This window comes from Ambystoma mexicanum, chromosome 2q (assembly GCF_040938575.1).
Source record: "Ambystoma mexicanum isolate Mex_15411 chromosome 2q, UKY_AmexF1_1, whole genome shotgun sequence".
In the NCBI taxonomy this organism is placed as follows: Eukaryota; Metazoa; Chordata; class Amphibia; order Caudata; family Ambystomatidae; genus Ambystoma; species Ambystoma mexicanum.
Genome location: NC_090924.1, coordinates 464,924,285 through 464,947,261, shown reverse-complemented (window position 1 = coordinate 464,947,261; position 22,977 = coordinate 464,924,285). Strand labels below are relative to the sequence as shown.

The 22,977-nt window shown below is 45.9% G+C and overlaps 1 protein-coding gene across 1 annotated transcript in view; it reads left to right on the top strand.

The window, feature by feature from the left end:
- LOC138569531 (cytochrome P450 3A24-like) overlaps positions 1 to 22,977 on the top strand; it is a 224,409-nt gene that overhangs the window by 105,876 nt on the left and 95,556 nt on the right. The window contains exons 5-6 of the mRNA XM_069647587.1: positions 2,586 to 2,699; positions 3,894 to 3,979. Of these exons, the coding sequence (XP_069503688.1) occupies positions 2,586 to 2,699; positions 3,894 to 3,979 (200 nt within the window). The remainder of the gene's footprint in view (positions 1 to 2,585; positions 2,700 to 3,893; positions 3,980 to 22,977) is intronic.

Here is a 22,977-nt window from a genome sequence, read left to right as displayed (position 1 = left end):
ACATTTTTCTCACACTGTCCAGAACTTTCCCGACATGTTTCAGGAAAAGGAGTTTGTTTATGTAGATGATTCTCCTCCTAGAAAATGTTAGGAAAAATGGGAACAAAAATATAATTCTCTCAATAATGGTTTTTCTACCAATAATATCACATAAAACTCGAAAACCTTCCCCGCAGGGCGTAGGTACTCTCCCCAAGGAATCAGTGCATCAAAGACAGGAGGGGCATAATCAAGAAACTCTCACACAAGAGTGTTGAGCACTGGTGTCCCCCTGAAGTCAGCAGACATGGGAAGGAGGTGGAGTTAGTGTAGCCATGGGAGAGGTAAGCTGAGAGATGGATTGCACCCCTTACAACAGGCTTGCTTTTGGCCAATCCACTGACATGTTGCTCAACCTCATATAGGATTGCAAAATCCATAGTGATAGGAAACCCACTTCTTAGTTGATTTTTTGACTATCACAAGAAGGATTCACTGGACCACTGTTGGGAATACAGTCTATTCCAAAGACCTCTGGCATAGAGGAGAAGACAGAAGGCAGACCGAGCAAAGGCAATAACCGTCACATCCCTATTTTTGGAAATTCTTGGATTTTCCTGGGATATTGTAGTACATGTTTTTTTAGAACAATATGATTCTTGATTCTCCAGCTTTTCCAGCATCTAATTCCTAAGAGACTACCTGCTTGTTCTATGCTTAATTCAATACACAATATTGGAAATCCTTGCATTTTCTAGGACTATTCCATGAGCTATATGTTCAGTCAAAGCCAGAGTCCCAGTACCTTTGTGGCTCTCCTTACTTTTCCTCAGACTCGGATTCCCTGGAACTCCAAACATATCCATGACTTGCCAGTCTAAGCCTTTCATAGAAAATCTCATTTTTATGAAGGGCATGTAAATTGGCATATCTTTGGGGAGTAGAAGGTCACTGGAGTCCTTCCTTTTTCCACCTCACAGAGATGTCTTACTTAACCATTCTGCAGAATAGTGTTTTAATCATCAATTTATACAGCAAACATACCAATTATTTCTAAAATGAGAGTCACCAGAAATAATATTAAGTTCAGGACATTTGCCAGGTATAGAGGTTCTCAGATAAAGTAGATGAAGGTAGATAGATAGCAATATGCACCAAGCTAGCTGTGCATGCATTGACAAGTAGCTGTATCCATCATTGTTATAGCATGGAGAGAACATCAAGGTGATGTCCCCAAACCCTTCAGTTACAGAGTGATCATACTTATTTTTATTTATTTGAATTTGTAAAGCGCTCACTACCCTCGGGCATTATGGCGCTGTTAAGAAGGCTTACTTGATTACATAAGTGCATTAGAGGGCATACACACATAGATGTTGCTTAGGCAATTACAATAAGTGCATAACAGTGATTACATAGATTGGTGGACAAGTATATGGTGCCAGCCACATCTTATACGGCGGCAGCTACATAAAGTTGCAAGGTCAGCATCGATGGGCAAGAGCATGGTGCCAGCCACATGTTGCATGGAGGCAGCTACAAAACAGTTGTGAGGTCAAGAATAGTATGTGTACATTAGGTGCCACCGAAGGGTTGCATGGCGGCAGCAGCACATGAATGCGTGGTCATGTTCAATGGGCAAGTGCGTGGTGCCCAGCACAGATACCAAGGAGAGAAGCTACACATAGGTGCTTAGTTGGTATCAGCATAGAAAAGCATGGGGCCAGTCCCTTATTGGACGGTGGCAAGTGCATACTAATACATAGGTGTCAATCAACGGGCACCAGCCTGGAGCAAATCTCAAAGTATGGCGGGCAACTAAATACACTTACTGGGGTGGGAGGAGAGGGGTGGAAGGAACGACTAGGGGGTTGGTGTAGGGGGTAGAGATAAACAGGGACAACCGGGGGGGTGGAGAGTGGGGATGTGCAGGGGGCAGAGGAGGGGTGGGGGTAAGACATACAGGGGGCAGCAGGGGTTAAGAGGTGAGTTGAGACATACAGGAGCAGCGGAGGGGGTGGGGGCATTCACTCACACTGGTGACCAAGGGGAGGGGTCGTGGGGGGCATTCACTCACACTGGCGACCAATGGCAGGGGGTGTGGGGGGCATTCACTCACACTGGCGACCAAGGCGAGGGGCTTTAGGGGGCATTCACTCACACTGGCGACCAAGGGGAGGGAGTGTGGGGCATTCACTCACACTGGCGACCAAGGGGAGGGGCTGTCGCGGGCATTCACTCACACTGGCGACCAAGGGGAGGGGGTGTGGGGCATTCACTCACACTGGCGACCAAGGGGAGGGGGAGTTAGAGGGACCGGAATTGGTAACATGGAGAGTCAATTCTGCTTTGTTTAGGTCGTCATGAAACCTGATTACAGAAAATCCAGCAGAGAACCAGGGTCTTCTGTTAGGCAATTAATCATTATTACTATTAATACTTTCGTACAGCGCAATACACCAGGATTACTGAATGTTCACTACTTTGTAAAAATATTGCATAAAATGAGGCAGTCTTTCTAGTATCTACAGTGAATAGAACAGCAATACCTTGTTGCTGCAGTTTATTGTCAGTAATCATGATTGTGTTCTTTTTTTGTGCTGCAGTCCCTGGGTTTGGATGGACCTCTGAAGCGTGCCATCACCAATGCCAAGGACGAGCAATGGAAGAGGATTCGTGCAGTGCTGTCGCCGACATTCACCAGTGGGAAATTGAAGGAGGTAGCAAAGAAAAGTCATACGTTTGCATGTACACTGCATGGCTGAAGGTGTGGTTCCCCCCCTACCTCTGACTGGCACCTGTAAGAGTAACCGAGCACCTTCACACACTCTGTATGTAGATCAAACCTTGAGAAGGCGCTGTCTGCGTGAAAGGCTTTGGTGTTGTTAAATGCCCCTCTTTTGACCCTGGCGCGTGCCTCTCCTCCTGTTGAATATGATAGTTTGCTTCTTTGGTTTATATACATTTCATGAGGTTTTTCCAAGTATCAAAATTGAGCGAAAAAAAGAGGTGCCATTTCTCCTGCCTTTTGCCTTGGCAATGCATCCAACAAAATCCACACAAGCTCCCTTTAAGCTCTTACGAGAGCCTCTCGAGCCTCATGTTGATGATATGTGAGATTTTAAATACCTACTATTTTTAAAATAGCACCTATTTAGGAATTGGGGGTCGATTGGGTTTTTTGTGACATGGCATAGCTAATAAATAGCCCATATGCATTACTTTCCATGGCCCCTATGGAGTAAACCGGTTTCTAAATAGCTGGGAGCTATTTAGCTTGTGCTTCTCCCCTAGGAGAGGATGGATAGCTTAAAACCAACCCTTACCAGGACAACCGATACCTTACAAACATGTATATATGTGACCTTAACTTTAAATATTTGAGAATGTAAATAAAGAAGAATTAGGACACATTTAAAAATAATGGATCATGCATGACGGGCAAAACGTTAACATGTTCATCTCATGCAGCAGTTAGATTTGCAGTGCATTTTATGTATTGACTCGTGGTTCTGCTGTGGTAACCTCTGCTTACTGCTTGATGACCGATACGCAGTCATCAAATTTTAATTTCGCACCCTGAGTAAATATCCCATATCCTAATTGGTTTGTGTTTGGGGGTAAAATGTGGGTTTTCAAATATCACATGTGTTTACCATTGCTACCCTACTCCTTACGAGAGCCTGAGCTGTTGCTTTGCCTGGTCCCTTCTATGTCTAGCTCACTCGGTCGATTGCGTGTTGAGAATGGCACACAACTTTCAGTGCATTTGTCTATGCATAAAAAAAGCAAGAGCCCATTTTTGCTATGTGGATAAACTCAAAATCTCAGCCTGTATTCAAGGTTTAGCATTATTTGCCAGACATTTCGATGATCAGTGCAACCAATATATTGTGTATGTGCTTTCGTTTCAGATGTTTCCAATCATGAAGAACTTTGGAGATGTTTTGGTGAAAAATATCCAGAAAAAATCTGGACAAGAGCCCATGGATATGAAGCAGTAAGTAAGATTTGAAAGCTGATCGGCGGTGTGTGGAGGGGGAATGGATCCAGTTCAAGTGTTGCAAAAGGTAGAGGTTATCACAATGTAGCAAATACTATTGCTTGTAGCAGAACCCAACACTTTACACCAACTAAGCTTAGGGTATGTGTGCAGTTGAAATGGTTAAGGGAACAGTGGGGGTTGGCAAATAGTGGTAAACCTTAGGTGTTGTAAGTTAAGGGAGAGAATTTTAAGAGTATGGGTAGTTGTGGGGTGGATGAAATATAGAGGATTGTACAGTGTGCAGTATGTGAATAGAAGGATGGCTCTGACTGGAAGAGTGAGTTGTATTGAAGGTTGAATGGATGAGGAAAACAGCGGGCGGTTATGAGGTGGAAATGTGGATGCTTGTGAGATTGATGGAATCTGTTTAAATTGTGAAGGTATGTGAAATGATTAGAGTTGTGAGTGTGTCTGATGCTAGGGTGTGTACCCAAGTGTGTAATTGGTAAGGCTGTGAAGAGGACGGACCATGAATTAGGGAGAGACTCCTAGGGAGGGAGGAGAACAACCGCTACGCAGAGGTAAGCCTCTGTAGCAACAATGACCTGGAGGGGTGGAGCACCGACAAGCCACGGAGCCAGCGGTGGCGTGAATGAAGTGAGACCCACTAGCTGGAGACTGGACGGCAGGTGCATTGACCGAGTAAGAGGCTCCAGTAAGGAGAAGAGATGCAGTGGGAAGACACCCGTCTTCTCGTTGGGCGACTACTGAAGATCAGTGGTGAGCCAAGCACCCTGCTACCAACGTCAAGACCAGAGACCGGAGAGGAGCCTGATCCTACAAGCACCACCAGGCAAGTGCTTGCTCCACCGGTGGGAACATGGACGCTACTAATGTGTGGATGCCAGTGAGCCCTAAACGGTTGGTTTGACCCAGTACTGACAATGATGCAGATACAAAAAACAATTTGAAAGCGATATGAACACTGTGTTATGGCTGGGATAGCCGGCAAAAGCACAGAAACTTAAGAGAAACTGAGGGGCACATGCCCCCACTAACACAGCATGAGCGAGATATGAACATTGTATATCAAGGCTGGAATTGCCGAGGACATCGATACGTCCTATGAAAACCAGTGTGAAGGGAAGGTGAAGTTTGTGCAGCAAGACTTGCTAAGGGCATAAGGCCACGAGAACCTGCAATACCCGAACAAGCAGACATCCCAAGTTAAATATTATTGTTGTAAAATAAGACACCTAACAGAGAACCAACAGACTTTGGGGAGTCCCAGTGCTACGAAGGTTGGAGACAGAGAAGTGCCTTGTCGAATAATCCTGCAGGGATTTGGACATTTGGAATAAAGCTAGAATAGAAACATTTAAGCAATAGTCTTCTTTGCCAGGGGGGGAGAGTGAAATCCATACCAGCTTTTACTTAGGACAGTGTGAAACTCGTGAAGTTAGGCAGAATGTTTACACATGTAATTATTACAATAATTCTTTCTGGACTTGGACAAACTCTTAGCATTTCAAAACTACAAGTAAGTATTACAGCACACATGCACTTTTAGTGTGCTCTGCTATAGTGCACTAAAACTTTACTCATGAACATAGTTAAAACAATCTGTCCTATGAGGACTGGGCGCACACCTCTGGTAGGACGAACAAGTTACAAACTGGCTTACAAAAGGGCCACTGGACGATTATATGAATGGCTTGGCAGTAAGAGCCATACAAGAACAAGCACGGGAAGATAAGACTCGCAGCACCTTTGCTGCTTCAATCAGCCTCTCATCAGCATTTGACAGGGTTGACCTGGGTAGACTCTGGTAAAAACTGGCTCGCCTGGGGTTGCCTGATGGTTTACTTAAATTGATAATCGGCTCCACGAAGGCTCTGGAATTAAAGTAAAACTCAATAACAAGGGAAGCTTGTCAAGAAGAATGAAAATGGTATCAGGTTTGAGACATGGCTGCGTGTTTGGCGCCCTGCCTTTTCAACCTATATATATATATATATCAGACGCCTGTGATTTTTTTTAAACTGGTCTGCTTTTATATCCCCCAAAATGGGTGCATTTAAAATTCTCTAGATTGCCTATGCTAATTACGTTTAAATTTTTGATACTAGACGAATTGGTCTTCAATGTGTTTTCACTAAATACTCTAAAGTCAACAGCCTTCTAATTAATCCAGGGAAAACTGGAATCCTTGAGTTTTCCAAGGGGTAAAAACATAGCCTATTCAAATGGTACTTGGAAAACACTTTGCTGACTCGAGCCTTGAGAGTAACATACTTAGGCTTCCACATAACAGGGTAGCCTGAACATCCGTACTATCCTAAGGCAGAAGGCGTCATCTCTGTCCAACCAACTGTTAAAGATAGACAGGAAATACGGTTGTTTTTCTGTGAAACTGGCTATTGACCTTTACGAAGGTAAGTTCGTACCCAAACTGATCCATGGGATTGAATTATGGCTTAAGGCCATTTACGGTCGGTTGGGCAGATTGGAGACCATGCTTTGGAGACACAGTCCCGCTAGCAGCAATGCGCTTTGAGCTTGGTCTTCTATCAATGAATGTATGCGTTCAGTGAAGACCACGGTCCCCCTTCCACAAAATAATTACTTCATCCAGTGATTCCATATATAGTGCTATAAACATTTGTATGAAAATGAAGCAGGGCCAGGCCGACCACTCTCATTTTATGGAAAGGTTAAAAGAGAATTGTGTTTTATTGCTGAAGGACTCCTAGCTAGTGAATTGTCTTGTATAATGTTGATTGGTGCACCAGAATTGAACATTTTCAAAATTATCCGTCGATGTCCCATCTTGCACATTAACACAAAAGCAGTGTCACTTTGACTCCCTACTTGCTCTTGCTTCCAAATCATTTTTATAGATCAACTCTGTTACGCCTGAGATGGAACCCGTTGCCGACAAGCGAGGTCTTGTTAAAAAGCAAAGAAATTTGCAGTGGGGAATCCATGTGGCCATTTTGTAACGATAAAATGGAAACAGAAACACCAAGGCCCCTACTCTTGGAGAGTTCCACCCTCTCTGTGTAGAGAATGGTGTATTTTAAGAAATTGCTCCTTGAAATAAATTGGACGGCCAGAGAGAGTTTTTGGAAATGGTGGTTCAAGTACCAATTTACCATCAGTTGGAATTGCTGTGGCAAGATTTTTTAATTCTCTGAAGATGGGTGCCGCTCTCGATAATACACTCGATATTAAGGAGAGTGTAATTTGTTGAAATGCATTTTAAATCGTTTTCTTAGTCTCTTTTCGCACTGATGTGTTTTAATATTAGACTGAGGATGTTTTATACATTGAAATAGTTGTGTATTACTTGAAGGATAATTGTAATGATGGCAGTAATATGACAAGATCATTTTTATGTAATTGTCTATTCTTAATGATGTGTATATGTGTTTTTTCTTTTTCTTTTATCTGATGAATTGTAAAAAATGTTTAAACCATATACAATACGAAAAAAACTACACAACTGTAGTGTAGTAAAGCAGGTGAATAAAGAACAAGGTAAGTAAAAACCAAATTTGAGAACTCCTATGTAGGAAAGAAAGGAGTTAGAAAGACCATACACAGCCTTATTATAAAATAAGGCACTAGACCTTAAAGTCCTTGCCTAGCTAGAAAGGTGGGGGCTTAGTACCCGTAGAGTCGCAGGCCCCAATGCAATTCTTTTCAGAAGGCGGGGAGTCTTTAAAGGGAGTCTGAACAAGTGTTGGCATAGCTAACAAGCAGATGCAAGTGTCTCAAAGTTGAAGAACAATGAATGCACATTTCTTGGTAAAGCCCTCTCCTAATCCAAACACCCTGGGGGAGCCCCGGGATGCTCCTTGATGAACTCCAACAATCACGGCAGATGATGTAGTGGTAGGACAAGGACTTTTTGTGCCTGTTAAACCCTATGCAGGCAGGATGTAAAAAGGGTATGTTTACTCACCCCTAGTGCTCTGATACACTCATGGACCATTTTGTCAGCTCCTGAAATTGCTGAGCCCCATGCTCTGTGTCTTGGTTCCAGTGAAGGAGGTCATGGGATCGTGAGTGCAGAGATCACTTTCAGCATCCAGATTTAGATTAGGCTAGTCAGCGGTTCTGCGCTCTGACAAGAAGCTGCCTGAGACTGGACAACTGGACGACCCTGGTACGATGAAGAAAGGACAACCACATTGTCGATGTCCTCTGAGACCCCAGGACACGAGGCAGGTGGAGTTTAGCAATGGCCACTCTGAAGAAATGATGGCAGACAACCCTCATGGCAGAAACAAAGAAGCTGGAGAGCTGCAATTGCAAAGGGATGCCTCTTGTTTCACAAGGCTAGGGTCTGGGGAGTCCAACATCCAAACTCTCGGGAGTGACTGATGCAACAAGGTAGCCCATGAGGAAGCTGGTCAGACCAGGATGGTTCTGGGTCACCAGTGAGGGCTTCTAAGGTCTAAGAGCAGGATACTTAAGCCGGGTTCAGAACTGGTTGTTCCAACTGGTACAGGGGTCGATTAAATGATGAAGGCCTTCTGGAGAACCACAAAGGAGCAGGGCTTTTCCGGGACAATCGATGAAGACAAAGCTGGATGGCTGCACCAACGAGTTCCGAGTCATCAGCGGGATGCTCCTCTTTGTAGGAGTCTTGGCTCAAATGACAATCTGTTCAATGGCTGCAGAAATCCTCCTTTTATCCAGGATTTGAGCTGGAGTCTCCCACAAGCCAACCAAAGGTAAGGATATGCACCATTCAAACTGTCAGGGGGTGTCCAATCAGCAAAGGACACACTTTGACATGCATGTGGACTGGGACCAGACAGTCCAGCCTCCGCATCCGGCCTTGAACACTGGAAAACAGCTTCCCATATATGGTAAATCCAGACCGGGGAGGGCAGGAAAAAGGGCAAAATATAATCTGGCCAAAGTACCGGGGGAAAACCTCGTGGCATGGCCATTTTTGCATATGTTACTCGAAAAGGCATTATGCAGTAAAATGCAAAAGAGTACAAGACAAATAAAAAACACGGTAGAAAAAGATCCACTGCCACCAGCCCATCTTGGACATATCATGGAAGTAACCACAAAGTTACGAATAATAAAGTTAAAGGGACACACTCTCCTACCATACCTCAATCTAAGGTGAAGTATGCAGTGTAAATGAGACCAAGTTTCACAAAAGAGAACAGTTCTCCTGCACTGATAGCCATAGGGACTGATCAGAGCCCCCAAAACAGATGAGCTTTGCAAGGCAAGTGATGGTAAAAGGCTTCACTTGCCTCCAAAAGTCAAGACTAGTACAAAACCTTGTGGGTCCCATAGCTGTCTATTGAGGGAAAGCAGCAAATAAATCTTTCCTAACGTGACACCAAAGCATATTTTCACCAGGTATGACTCGTGCAGTCTCGAGTGTTTTCACAGTATGCTTCAGGCTTCACAATGGCTTCCTGGTTTGTATACAATGTGGCAAATACAAAATATATTACTCATTTTTTAACTGTGCAGTGTTTGTTGTTATCTCATTGTGTATAACAGTCATGCAATGTGTACCAGCCATTTCAGCCTAGACGACCAAGATTTCCGTTATCGAAAAACCCATTAGGGGTTCCGAACTATCGTGTCCAACAGCTAGAGGACACCTACAAGAGGTGGCACCAGAGGGTTGTCATCTCACTTTGTTGATGTGATTGCCTTGCTGTTCCTCTGCTCAAAGTTGACCATAGTGCGCCATAAAACCTATACCTTTATTCAGACCTCTGTCTTTTAGACTAAGCATCTTCAGATACATGAGCTCCCAGATTTTTATGTGTGTTATTTGAGAGGTCACCTTTTAAAACCATCACTGATAGATCCTGCAGTATGTTGCCATTTTGTATGAAGTGGCGCCCCACTAGTCCTTTCTTTTTTGTGGTTGACTATGAAGGTTCAACATTTCACTTTGCTCCTGTCAGCTCTCCCCTAATTATTTTCCTTGCAGGCATTTCTTGCAATTGGATGGCGTATACAACATTGGATGATATGCATGTATTTCCCTTTTATCTATTTTATCCAGTTCTGTGGGGTTGTTATGGCTTATCTGGTGCCAATATTTGCCACGTAATGTATTTCCTCTCATTAAATGGCAACGTTCCAGGTCTTCCTTGTTCTTGATCTAGCGGAAATGTACACATGGTCAGGGATTGTGCTAAATTTCTCAATTGCTTCTATGCAATTAGGGGAGCTTCTTTGAAAATAACTTTCAGTGCATCCTCTCTATTCAATATTGGTTGAAGGTCCATCTCAATCCTATTCAGTTGTTAGTGCTAGCTGTAGGTGACAGCCAAGGGTTTTCATTCTGCATATCTGCTGTCTTTGTATTGCAGTAGGTTGTCTTTGGGTATTTTTAATGCAGGATCAAATTCCCTGTCAATTTGTCTGGCTGAGTGGCCAAAAGCAAGAAGGACGTATAGCATGCAACAAGTTGATTGTCCCTTGGCTTCCTGTTTGAGCATATGTGTTGCGATTGGATGGATTTGCTGTAAAAGGGACATTTGTATGTGGCTTGAATGGAAACGTGCCCTGTGCAGGTATTTGTTCCTGTCAGTGGGTTTCCTATATACAGCTGTTTCTAGATGACCATTCCTTCCAACAGAGATATTTGTATCCAGGAAGCAGATACTCTCAATGGAGTGTTCCATGGTGAACTTTGGTTGAAACCATTTAGTGATTTAATTTAGTGAAATTGTTTTCGAGGGTCTTTGTCTTTTGTCCAAATCAGAACAATGTCAATGTGCCGCATGTCTTTTGGTGGTCTCAGAGATTGTTGTAAGAACTCTTGTTTCGAGGTCTGCCAGGAAGAGGTTAGCATACTTTGGCACCATTTCTGTGCCCGTGGCAGTTACGCTCTTTTGAACTTTGTGTGAGGAAAATGCAATACATGCCCTGCTTTCCACTTATGCGGTTTTAAATCTTTCAATATAAAATGTTTTTAAAAGAACACCAGTCATTTTATGAAATTAATGGAGCCCAATTTAGGACTACATGTGTCTACATTTGAGAACATATTACATTCAGCTCTTAGCAACAAATGTGGACTGCTTTTCATTGAAAATTGTTATGCGTTCTCTGATTCCAGGAGTTTTATGTTCCTTTAGATAAGACCTGCATTCCTTGCATACTTTCCAACCAACCAACCAATGAAGTTTAAATTGGGAAGGCTTTTTTTGTGTATGCTTTTGGAATGTGTAATATCAGTGTTTTTTTACTATTCATTTCACTCCAACGTCTGATGAAGAAATCTATGTAACTTCAAAAGCCAAGACAATGGGCCTCATTACGAGGAAGGCAGCTGCGAAATGAACCGTGCCGGTAAGGGACCAGCACCGTTCATTCTGGGCCGTCACATTGCGAGGTCTGCAGCGGGCCCCACTCTGGACGCCAGGCCAGACCAGATGTGCAGAGTTGGACCCACTATCAGACCAGGATGCTAACAACGGGCCCGTCATTAACGGGCCCGTTGTTAACATCCTCCCCATTCCCAATGAGCCCTATCGGGGCTCAAATGGGACTGGGGATGTACCGGGTCCGGGTCCCGAGAATGGAAATTACCAGGCCTTTTAAAGTCGGCATGGCCCGGTAATTCCCTTTTTATGGGACCCGGACCCGGTACCCGGTTTGGGGGTAGCCATGCCACTAAAAACGGCATGGCTACCTCCAAACTCGTAATGAAGCCCAATGTCCCATCCCTGCATATCATTTTCAACCTAGCTTCCTTTTGAGTGCGCTGATAGTGTGGCAGGCCCCCCAGTAACCCATTCTAGCCACCAAAGCAGATGCAACAGTCTATCCATCGTGCCAACCAACTCCCAGACCAGCGGGGCACTTTGGCATATGCATCCTGACAAACCCATGCCCTCTTCGGGTTCGTTAACCACCTTTCTGGTAGGCTGTGACAGCAATGAACCCACCAAGTGACGGAGAGAATACACTTCAGCAGACCACTGGATGGAACCACGCCAATTCTACGAAACCAAGAAACCAGCCAGAAAACATAGGCACGTATCATATTCCATGCTTATGGAAGATAGCTGAAGGCAAGGCCATCCACCGGCACGCATCTACAATCATACACCATTTTTAAGACATATCGCACAACACCTCTGCCATTAGAATACAGCTATCCCCCACGACAAAAATGTGGTCTAGCTGGACACATTATGCGTCTCCTGCACTCGCATACACCCCAGACGTCCTTAAAACAACCATCCACATGCCAGCTCAATAGGGGCATGGTCACCCCTACCCACCTTTGCATTGGCTAAAATGCACACATGCATTCTAGACTCCTCTGATAAATGTTCCCATACCTTGGACTTTGGTCCCCCGAGGGCGTTCACCTACAGCGCTTTGAGACCATACCAATGGGAAAAGGTGCCATACAAATGACAAATTACACTACATCAGTCCAATAAAAGGTATCACAACCGCCTTTTTCGTGTGATTTTAATACTGTCTAACATGGCGGAAAACTTTCTTTGCAAAGATTGCCACATAAATAGGTTTTATTTTTTATTTACTTTATTGTGCATTTTTACAGCGCTTCCACAGTAAGTCAATTCTGTTTCAAAGCGCCCACAGGGCAACAGGGAGGGAACATAGGATAGAAATAAAAAACAATGAATACAGTGGAAAATAAAGACGGACCTGCTATGCCTTGTGAGTATTCAGAACGTGCAAGTGCAGCGAGAGGAGGGGAAATAGGGTGTGTGTGTAAGTGCTGGAATGTCCGTGCTCGTGAGCGAGCAGGAAATGAAGTGCATAGTATGGTAAGTGCTATTGGGTGGAAAGTGCAGGCCTACAGAAGTAAGGCCGGAGGGTGCCAAGGCAAGTTCTGAGAGGTAGGTAGAGGCTGGGGTGATTGGGTGTGGGAGGCCAGGTCCCCGAGTGACACATAAGTGCTCTGGCCACCAATCACAGCGACAGTGAGATTAGCAGAGGAGGGACGAAGTGAAGGAGGAGGTGAAGAGGAAGGTCTTGAGGAGTTTTCTGGAACTTCAGGAGGTCCTGCTCAAGACGAAGAGGGACGGGGGAGGTTGTTCCATAAGAGGGAGCCAGCTGCAGAAAGTGATCTGCCTCCGGCACTCTGTTTAGCGAAGCGCTTTACACATAGAGAGTTGGTGCCAGAGAACTGCAGAGGTCTAGAGAGAGAGTATTTAGTAAGAGAGAGTTGCAGATAGCGTGGTCCCAGGCACCAGACAGCATTATTTGTATCACCTTAAAATTCCAATGAATAGCAAAGCAGCTGAACCCTATCCAGTCCAGCCTGGGCAACAATATATTTAAAGCTTGTGATTAGTATGCAAAAAACGAAAAATGAATGGACAGGGGGACCCCCCCCACCCCTGAAAAATGCATTTACTTTTTCTATTTGCATGATAAGGCTGCTCTGCGTCAGAAACACAATAACCAGAACGTGTCAGCATTGACCCACAAGGATCTTAGCCTTTCTGCATAACACCAAAGAGAAGTGGTTGGGGATCATTGGATCATTCGACTCAGTATGTGCACAAAAAGCATCAATGTGCAAAGTGGTGCAAAAGGGTAAATAGCAAATTGGGGTCATTACGAGTTTGCCGGTATTCTGGCGGTAAATCCACCAGAATCCTGGCAAATAGAGTTACGGATAACACCACATGGCCAGGCAGTATTACCACCTGATTACAAGTGACCGTTTGTCACTGGAAATCCCCATTTAACGGAGTACATAGGACTCTATTGGGGATTTTTGCCGGTATTACTGGATGGGAATACCAGCGATTTTGGGAGGTTAAGTGGAGGAGTTACCTCCAGCATGTGGTAACACCAGCAGTGGTAATACCGGCAAACATGTAGTTTGGTGGTGTGGGAAAAATTGAGGTAAACGGTATTAACTCCGTATTTTTCCCACACTGCCAAACTCGTAATGAGCCTCAAGGGGCCTCATTACGAGGTGGGCAGAATGGGTTTAACGGCACTGGTAATGGTGCCGATGCCGGTAAACCCATTCCGCCCTATTACGAGGTTCCCTTGCGGGACCCGCTCTGAACGTCTGGTCAGACCAGACGGCCTTTGCGGGTCCCGCAAGTGGACCAGGGAGCTAATAACGGGCCTGTTAATAACGGGCCCGTTATTAGCTCCCTCCCCATTCCCATTGAGCACTATGATGGGGTCTCAAATGGGAATGGGTTTTTTGAATGAGGAATTACCGGGTCCTCCAAGGTTGGAGTGACCCGGTAATTCCTCATTCAAGGAACCCAGACCCGAGTTTGGAGGCAGCCATGCCCTTAACAAGGGCATGGCTGCCTCCAAACTCATAATGAGGCCCAAAGACAATTCTAAAAAAGATGGCTTGACCATGACAACTACTCCATCACTAAGCTGCATATCGATTGGTCATCACCTTCCATGTTTGTTACTCATCATCCCTACAAATAAGAAGCGAACCATCCACTTGTACGCTTTGAAACGGGCAAAAACTAAAAGTAGTGCATCACTAGCATCAAAGTTTAGCCCTGGGGAAGGACATCTAAAATGTGTGATCCTATGAAGTTCGAAACGTGCATTAGAAGCTGGTTAATTTCACACAATATAACATGAATAGCATACAAAAACACTTGATATTTTAGAGGACCACTATCAACAATTTATACCGATGAGGAAAGATATCTAAACAAAAATGATTAGGCCATTCGATAGAGTTTGAAAACCCAAACCATAATCGCCTTGTCAGGGACAGAGGTAAATTGTGCAGATGGATTCAATCACACAGACTTATTCATCATTTATGAGCACCCTCTCATATGGACCTTTCGTGTTTATGATTGCACAACCATATCGGTTCTAATGCCTGTTTTAGGGCAGCACTGTTGAGTTTATTGGCACAGACCAAGTTTTGTTAAATGGTGAGTCTCACGCCTTCTCATTTATCATGTAATACCCATGGGTGTCTTCTTTGTATTGCATGACCTCTTCTATACGTTGCGTGTGTTTCATGACTCATTTGTACCTTTGGGCTTCATTGCAGGTCTTTGCCCTTGGATGTGTTACTCTATCATCACTCAGACGTGGCATACTGGCTTACACAAAGCACTCTGCCTATGTGTTGGAATGCAGTTTGCAGAGTGCTAAAAGTATGCAAAGATGAGCTGCAGTTGGAACTGGAGCCGTTTCAATACTGCTCGCCAATGCTTTAATTTTTCAGTCAGACTCTACCTCTTCTCCCTCACCTTCCCTCGCTCTTTCATCCACATTCTCCTCTATAGACAATCTATTTTTTGATGGGCCACACTCGGCCCTCATGCTCGGCGGCCGCAGAATTAATATTTTGGCATTTAGCCATGGAATAATTTAAAGGTTGGCCTGGGCGGACAAGTCACCAAATCTTAGGATTTCCTGAGCACACGTCATGCCATGCATGCATCCTAATATTTCATATTATCAATATTTTCCTATTCTCCAAATCTGGCTTATAACATTTTGCCATTAATCCCTTACATATTAGAATAAACCAATATTTTCTTAATCATAAATTGTATGGACCACCGAACAGGACTGACATGCACCCATGCTATCAACATTCATTCTTCCCCCTTCATCTCTCCCTTCATTATGTCTGTGACATTTATCCCTACCTTCCCATTCTCTTATTTTTCACCTGCTCACTTTCCTTTCAGAGACTTAGTTCTGAATGCCCCTGTCCTGGGCACAATACGCTAACTCTCTGATTGGTCTAGGTGCTTGGAGTCTACTACGTTGGTGATTTGACACAGTATACAAAAAATCCACATAACCTATTATCGCAACAAAAAGAGAATGCACATCCTCCCAATAAAACATGTGAAACCACTGGCACGAGGAGGCCTGCCCCACTGCTTCCACCCACACAACTCAACGGATCTGTTCAGGGAATCTGTACGAGCGGAGCCTTGCCTCAAGAAGAAGCTATATTATTACTACCTGAGCAGAGGCGAATCTTTAAGGTAACAATATTTCTGATGCTTTTGAATCTGCTTAGAGTCACATGCTGTGCATATAGTCCGACATCCAGTGGTAATCGCTGAGTATTGCATCTTGTTTTCAAAGTTTGAAAAGGGACGTCGACCTGGGCGTGTTTATTACACTATCCCTACCGTGATGTGTAGTGTACCCATGATCCTTCACGCGTCGGTGTACCCAAGATTGTTTTTTTCCGCCATAATGGTTGCTCCCATAATGCGGAGCTCATAGCGTGCTACGGTTATATTGCTATTATTTAAACTACAGTCCAGCTTTTGCCGTACGTTTGACGTTCCTTCGACTGTCTACCTCTACCATCTGAAGACCTCTTCTGGACTCTCGATGATTGGTTGGGGACTTCACCATTTGGCTTCGGCCTTTGACAGTAGGGAGAGTGGAGTGTCTTATTCTGGACATACTTCTTCATTAGAGAATGCCATTTCTTGTCCTTCCCTATACTTTCCCTTGTCTGGCTGCTCTACTCTTTATATTTGATGATGGATAGAACTCCATTTAAATTTTGCCATTCCTGTAACAGGAAAATCCCTTAGAGGGACACTTACAAAGAGTTTAAAAACTGTTTTCCTCGTGACCACGACCAACGCTTAAAGAGCGACACATTAAGCGGTCGGCGGCCTACACTATGCAGGGAAATCCCATTCCCCCACTGGCGCTGTCGCGTCGGATGAGAAACTCCAGCAGCCACGGCTCCATCTCGGATGCCGAAGACATTATAGTGGAGTCTTTGGACTCCCGCATGCCGGTCTCCAGCCCCACATGCTGAACGCGCTGCTATGGGGTTCCACCCATTGATGACAGAGGCACACACACTCACACAAAGGTTAAACACACAACCCACATGCGATCCTCGATGAAGCTGACTGCACCTACAGGTACATTGAAATCCACTACGAAATTGGGAGAACCTACCTGTTCTCAACCCGCTGCGCTTCTGCCTCCGTGTGCAGCGCATGGTTTGAAGTCTTCAACTTCTTAGGGTGCTCCTCCTAAATCTTTGACGGCCATTTTCGAACATGTCAAAATGCACGTGGATGATAAAAACTCAACCTAATTTTTGGGAAAAGCGTTTTAAAATACATAAGCAAACTGAGGGATGTGTGTGATTTGGCTGTGGCAGAATTGTTTGCGGCGGAAATGACCGTAGTCAATTTTTATACTAAACCAATTTTGCAGCGGCCAAATCTATGCCCCCCACTTACCTTTGCCTCAGCTGCTGCCCCTCTTGCCACCGTAGTGCCAGTTCCATCCCTGCAATGTGGGTCGGATCCGATGCCGCAGGGTCCCCTTTTCTTTTTTTTTCCCGTGCCCCACCTCCAATCCTTAGGAAGCGGGGGACACCCCTGCAATCCTCCAAGGCCAAAAATGCACACAAGTGTTTCAAGGCGCGACGATGCGAGGGAGGGTAAACAGAGGGAAGACAGAGACAATGATCCTACTAGGCCAGGAGACATTGAGATTGTGCAAGTGCAGGGGAGGGGGGGAAGTGGGAGGGAGCAGTACAGTACATAGGATACCAGTAGAATAAATAAAGACAACAAATAAAAGTGCGGCCAGCTGGTGGCAAGTGCATGGGTAAGTGCAGACAACGAGTATCAAGTGCTAGTGGGGTCTGTAGGGATACAGAAAGTAGTCCCAGAGTGCAAGAGGTGCCAGGGGGGCAGTGCAATTGTGCAACTGGTGAGGAGGGGACCTGGGCCCGAGATGAGAGGGTAGCCAGGTAACCAGTGCAGTTTCAGATTCAGTCAGGAGGTCAGCAGGGGAGAGGAGGAGAGAAAGCAGAAGCCAAGAGGAAGGTCATGAGGTGCTTCCGGAACCGGAGATGGTTCTCCTCAAGTTTCAGAGAGACAGGGAGGCTGTTGTAGAGGGAGGCCCCAGCATAAGAAAGAGATCTACCATCAACTCGCTGCTTGGAGAAGCGACTAACCCTGAGGGAGTTGGAGGTGGATGAGCGAAGAGCTCAAGAAGGAAGATATTTTGGAAGAAAGAGTTGAAGGTATTGAGGCCCCAGGCCTCAGAAGGCCTTGTGGACAATGCAGAGGGTTTTGAACCAGTTCAGAGATTTCAGTCCTGGAGAGATACGATCCCAGATTTAGCAAGAGGCTGTTACAGTAGTCCAGCCTAGAGAGAACCAGAGCTCTGGAGACAGTGAGCTTCTTGGGGAAGGAGAGGAAAGGAAGAATACCTCTGAGGAGGTGCAGCTGGTGGTGTGGCTTCTTAGAGATGTCAGAGATGTGAGGAGAGAAGGAAAGTGTGGAGTCGAAGATGACCCCAAGGTTTTTGGCCACACAGGTGGGAGCAGGGAGAGGGCCAAGAGAAGCAGGCCAGAGAGTGACAGGAAAGGAGGGAGCAGGTGTGCCGATAAGGAGAATCTCGTTCTTACTGGCATTAAGGCAGAGATCATTGGTGGCACACCACTCCTGGATGGTGGACAGACAGTCAGAGATGAGAGAAGGAGAAGAGGTGGCTGAAGGGAGCTTGAAAATGAGCTTAGTGTCATCCGCATAGCACTGAAAGTTGGGGCAGAGAGCGGCAACGTGGTGGACAAGAAGTGCCAGGTATTGGTTGAACAGCCAGGGAGAGAGGTAAGACCCCTGGGGAACACCACAGGTAGAGATAGATGATAGGAAGGACCCAAGTTGGAGGTTGGAGTGTCGATCGGAGAGGAAGGAGGTCGGCGAAGCTAGGGCCTGATCAGTGATACCCAGGTTATCACGGAGACGGTTGAGCAGGATGGCATGGTTGACAGTGTCAAAGGTAGAAGAGAGATCAAGTAAGCTGAGGACACATGGGTGTTGGAATCGAGGTTGGAGAGCAGGTCTTCACGGATGTTCAGGAGAGCAGTTTCCATGCTTCTGGCAGCTCTGAAGCCAGACTGGTGGTCATGGAGACAGCCAACAGATTCAGAGTGAAGATTAAGCTGGGAGATGGCCAGCTTTTCCAGGATTTTTCCCAGGAATGGAAATGGACGATAGTTAGCCGGGCAGGAAGGGTCGGCAGAGGGTTTCTTAAGAGGAGGGTGCACAAGGGAGTGCTTCAGGGGCTAGGGGAAGACTCAAGTGGCAAAGGAGTGGTTGCAGAAATAAGCCAGAGCAGGAGCCAGGGTGTCAATTTGGTCCTTGATTGTTTTGGAGGAACAGGGGTGAACCTGTTTTGATGAGACTTTCATAGATAGGACTTGTCTAGAAACCTCATCTGAGGAGATCAGGGGAAAGGCAGAGAAGGAGGGAGGAGAAGTGGCCGAGGAAGGGCCAGAGGAAGAGCCAGAGGAAGAGCAGGGAGGAGGGGGAGAGGAAGAGAGAGAGGACAGGATGTCCTTAGTTTTAGAGACGAAATGAGATGCCAGGACCATGCAGAGGATCTGGGAGGGGACAGGAGAGGTAGAGACGGCGGCAGGGTTGGCCAGCTCCTTGCAGATTTTAAAGATTTCAGCCGAGTTGTTAGATGCAAAGAGACGCAGGCTTGGATGTGGGCTCTTTTCTTGGTGCGGACAGAGAGCCGGTATTGCCTTTGGAGCAGGTGCCAGGCCAGTTTGTCAGAGGATGTACCGGAAGTATGCATTTACTCTCAGCAACCCTGCACTTGCGTTTAAGGGTGGCGAAGTCTGAGTTGTACCAAGAGTTGCACTTGGCTTTGGGCTTCAATCGGATCCTCATGACGGGGGCAAGAACATCAAGAGTATCGTATATAGCAGAGGGGAGCATGGAAAGGGCGGTGTCAGGGTGTGAGTCAGCCAAGGGGGGAGCGGGAGGTGAGAAAGTGGCGGCGAAAGCCTCAACTGACACACGCTTCATGGATTGGATAACCGAGAAGGTAGGTGGGCAGTGCTGGAATTGGCTTGGCCTGAGGAGGAGAGAGGGTGAGATGGGAGGAAAGGAGAAAGTGATCACTCCAGGGGAGAGGAGTGGTGAGAAGGATAGAACGGGGAAGGTCTGAAGAGATCAGAGCATCCAGAGTGTGCCCTGCAGAGTGAGTCGGGCCAGAGGGGAGAATAGAGAGTGAGAGAGAGTCACAGAGGTCAGGAAAGAGTCCAGTGTAAGGACAGGAAGCATCCAGTTGGATGTTTAAGTCACCAGGAAGGAGGAGTTGAGTGGTTGAGACCAGGAGGGAAAAGGAGAGGCCTGCCCACTCAGAGAGGAAGGAGGAGATTTGACCAGGTGGCTGATAGATGGTAGCCATAGTAAGGGAATGGTCAGGAGAGAGCGAGAGCCTGCAACCAAGGCATTTGAAAGAGGAGTATGCCTGCGTAGGAATGACAGAGGCAGGAATCCACTCAGGGAAGATCAGGACTACACCCCGTTCGGAACGGTTGGATCTGGGTCCGGAGAAGATCTTGTAGCCATCAGGGAAGAGAGTGTCAAAGCTCGTGACAGAGCTGGCCGTGAACCATGTCTCGGTGAGACTGAGGACATCGAGGTCAAGTTCCTCCAGGAAGCGGCAGATGTCAGAGGAGTGTTTGACAGCTGAGCGAGAGTTTAGAGTGGCAATATGGTAAAGGTTGCCATCCTTGAAAGACTTCCGGGGAGGGGTACAAGTCAGAGGTATTCCCTGTGTAAAAGCATCCCAAGGGGGGGCAGAAGAGGAAGGAAGAGAGGGCAAGGTATCCGAGGATGAGACAGTAGGGGGAGGCGAGGAAGCCGTAGAGGGGACAGAGGGGACAGCAGGAGAAGAAAGGAAATTGATGAGGTGCAGGAAGCGTCTATCAAAGAGGAAAAGGTTGGCTTGGGGGCCTTGGACCAAGCTGGTACCATTCAAGTAAATCATAAAAGTCCAGTTCAAGATGAGGTAGCCAGGGTCCTTAACAAGGGTCAGATTGGAACACACCATGGAGAGAGTGTCTGAATGTATTTATTTCTCCGACAGATTTCCTAAAAGAACGCTTACCTTAGATGAGGGCACACGGCCAATTAAATCACCTACGCTTCAACCCCTCCTATTTCAACTACCTAGCCCATACCTAAACACACTAATACCTCAGGTGATATTTTTCTCAATGATCAATATGAGCAGGATGATGATTTATATTATGTCCCAGACCAGGAGGACAACATCCAGGATCCTATTACCCAGGACCCAGACACATGGCTTGATGACCACGATAATCAGAGGCCTGGGCCTACAACGCCCACTCATGAAGCAGAGTCGGACAATATATTTGCAGATGCTACACCTGTTGTGCAGCCTCGAGACACATCCCCCATTGATGATCAGCTGCTGTTAAATAATATGTTGACAAAAGCAGCAGAACATTTTAAGCTACACACTCAGGAGGCAGTGCCTGACCTTGTTGAGGATATCCTTAAGGAGAAAAAGCTAGTGAGTCAATCGATTCCATTACTTAACTATGTAAAGAAGAGATTTGCCCCTTCTCTTCTCACGCCTTCCTTGACACGCGCATTTAGCCTATAGGTTGAAAAAATGTTTAGACACGCTCCCTCAGATCCCCTATACTTTCGGGTACACTCTGTTCCTGATTGTCGGGTTTTTACTCCAACCAGGAAGCATGCATGAGCCCCACTGTCTTTGGCTGACTCCTCTTGACAAGGAATGTAAGAAGTTATATGCCCTTGGCAAAAGGATCACAACTACAGCAGCCTATATTACCCGCATTACAAACAACACTACTTTACTTGCCAGTTTTAATGACGTTCGATGGGGTCTTGTACAAGAAGGCCTGGAAAGTGTTCCTGAGCCTGCCAGGTCGCAATTGCTTACTATTGTTCAGGAGGGCAGACAGGTCACCCAAATATTTAAAAAAACACCTTAGACACTGCCAAGACAGCTGGCCGAGTCTTGGCTGAAGGGACTCTACTCAAGCGCCACATATGATTACGGAACTCAGGGTTCATACCAGAGACACAGGCTTCCCTTAATAACAGGCCAATTAAGGAGTCTGCTTTGTTTGAGAAGGCAGCAGAGGAAGCATTCGAGACAGACAAACAAAGAGCATGAAACTTTAAAGTCATTGAATAAAATATCCAACCAATGGTACCTGCAGCGCAGGGTTTTCAAAACCACTGGTCCTTTCGAGGGCAGTCCTTTTCCAGACCTACACAAGCCTCCTACACCACAGGAGGTTCACCCTGGTACTTAACTCAAGGTCCCCAAAGCTCCTATCAAACCATCAGCAACAAGGTTTTTGCCGTGGCAAAGGAAGAGGTAGGAATGCAGTCTTCCGAGGCTCCCTTGCCAACAAATGACTCTCCAGTCTGCGTCCCCTCCCATGCATCTCCAGTAGGAGATCGGATAACATGTTTCACCCACGCATGGAAGGGGATTACCTCAGACAAGTGGGTGCTCAAGACAGTGGGCGAGGGATACTGTGGAGCTCCTCCAGACACCTCGGTACCACTCGCCAAAAACAAGAAGAATGACCCAATACCATCTTCTTATTCTTCAAGCAGAGGTGGAGGCCCTGCTGCAAAAGGGAGCGATAGAACATGTCCCTGCTCACAAGGGAAACAAGGGTATCTAATCAATCTACTTCCTTGTACCCAAAAAGGATCTAACCATGCACCCAGTGTTAGATCTGCATCCTGCAAAAAAGTATGTGAAGCCTCAAAGGTTCAGGATGACCACTCTGCAGGAGGATATCCACTGCTAAAGCATTGGGGATTACATAGCAACCTTGGATATGAAAGATGCATACTTCATACTTCAATGTTGCCAGCGCACATAAAATACCTGAGGTTCAAAATAGGAGACACTCACTATCAATCAATTCAAGGTCCTTCCCTTTGGCTTTGCCTCAGAGTCAAGGGTTTTTACCAAGGTTCTGCAGTGGCAGAAGCTCACTTATGCTGAACATTGACACACTGTTGACGCGGACCCCAGGCAGGCGGCTATATAGGTATTAGGAGACTGCTGTATTATTGTATTCTGAAACACCCTATTTGCTCTAAACACAGAAGTTAGGCGACTTAGCCCGCTGCATTATTTGATATTTGAACTGAAATACTCGCTCGAAATCCATAAGG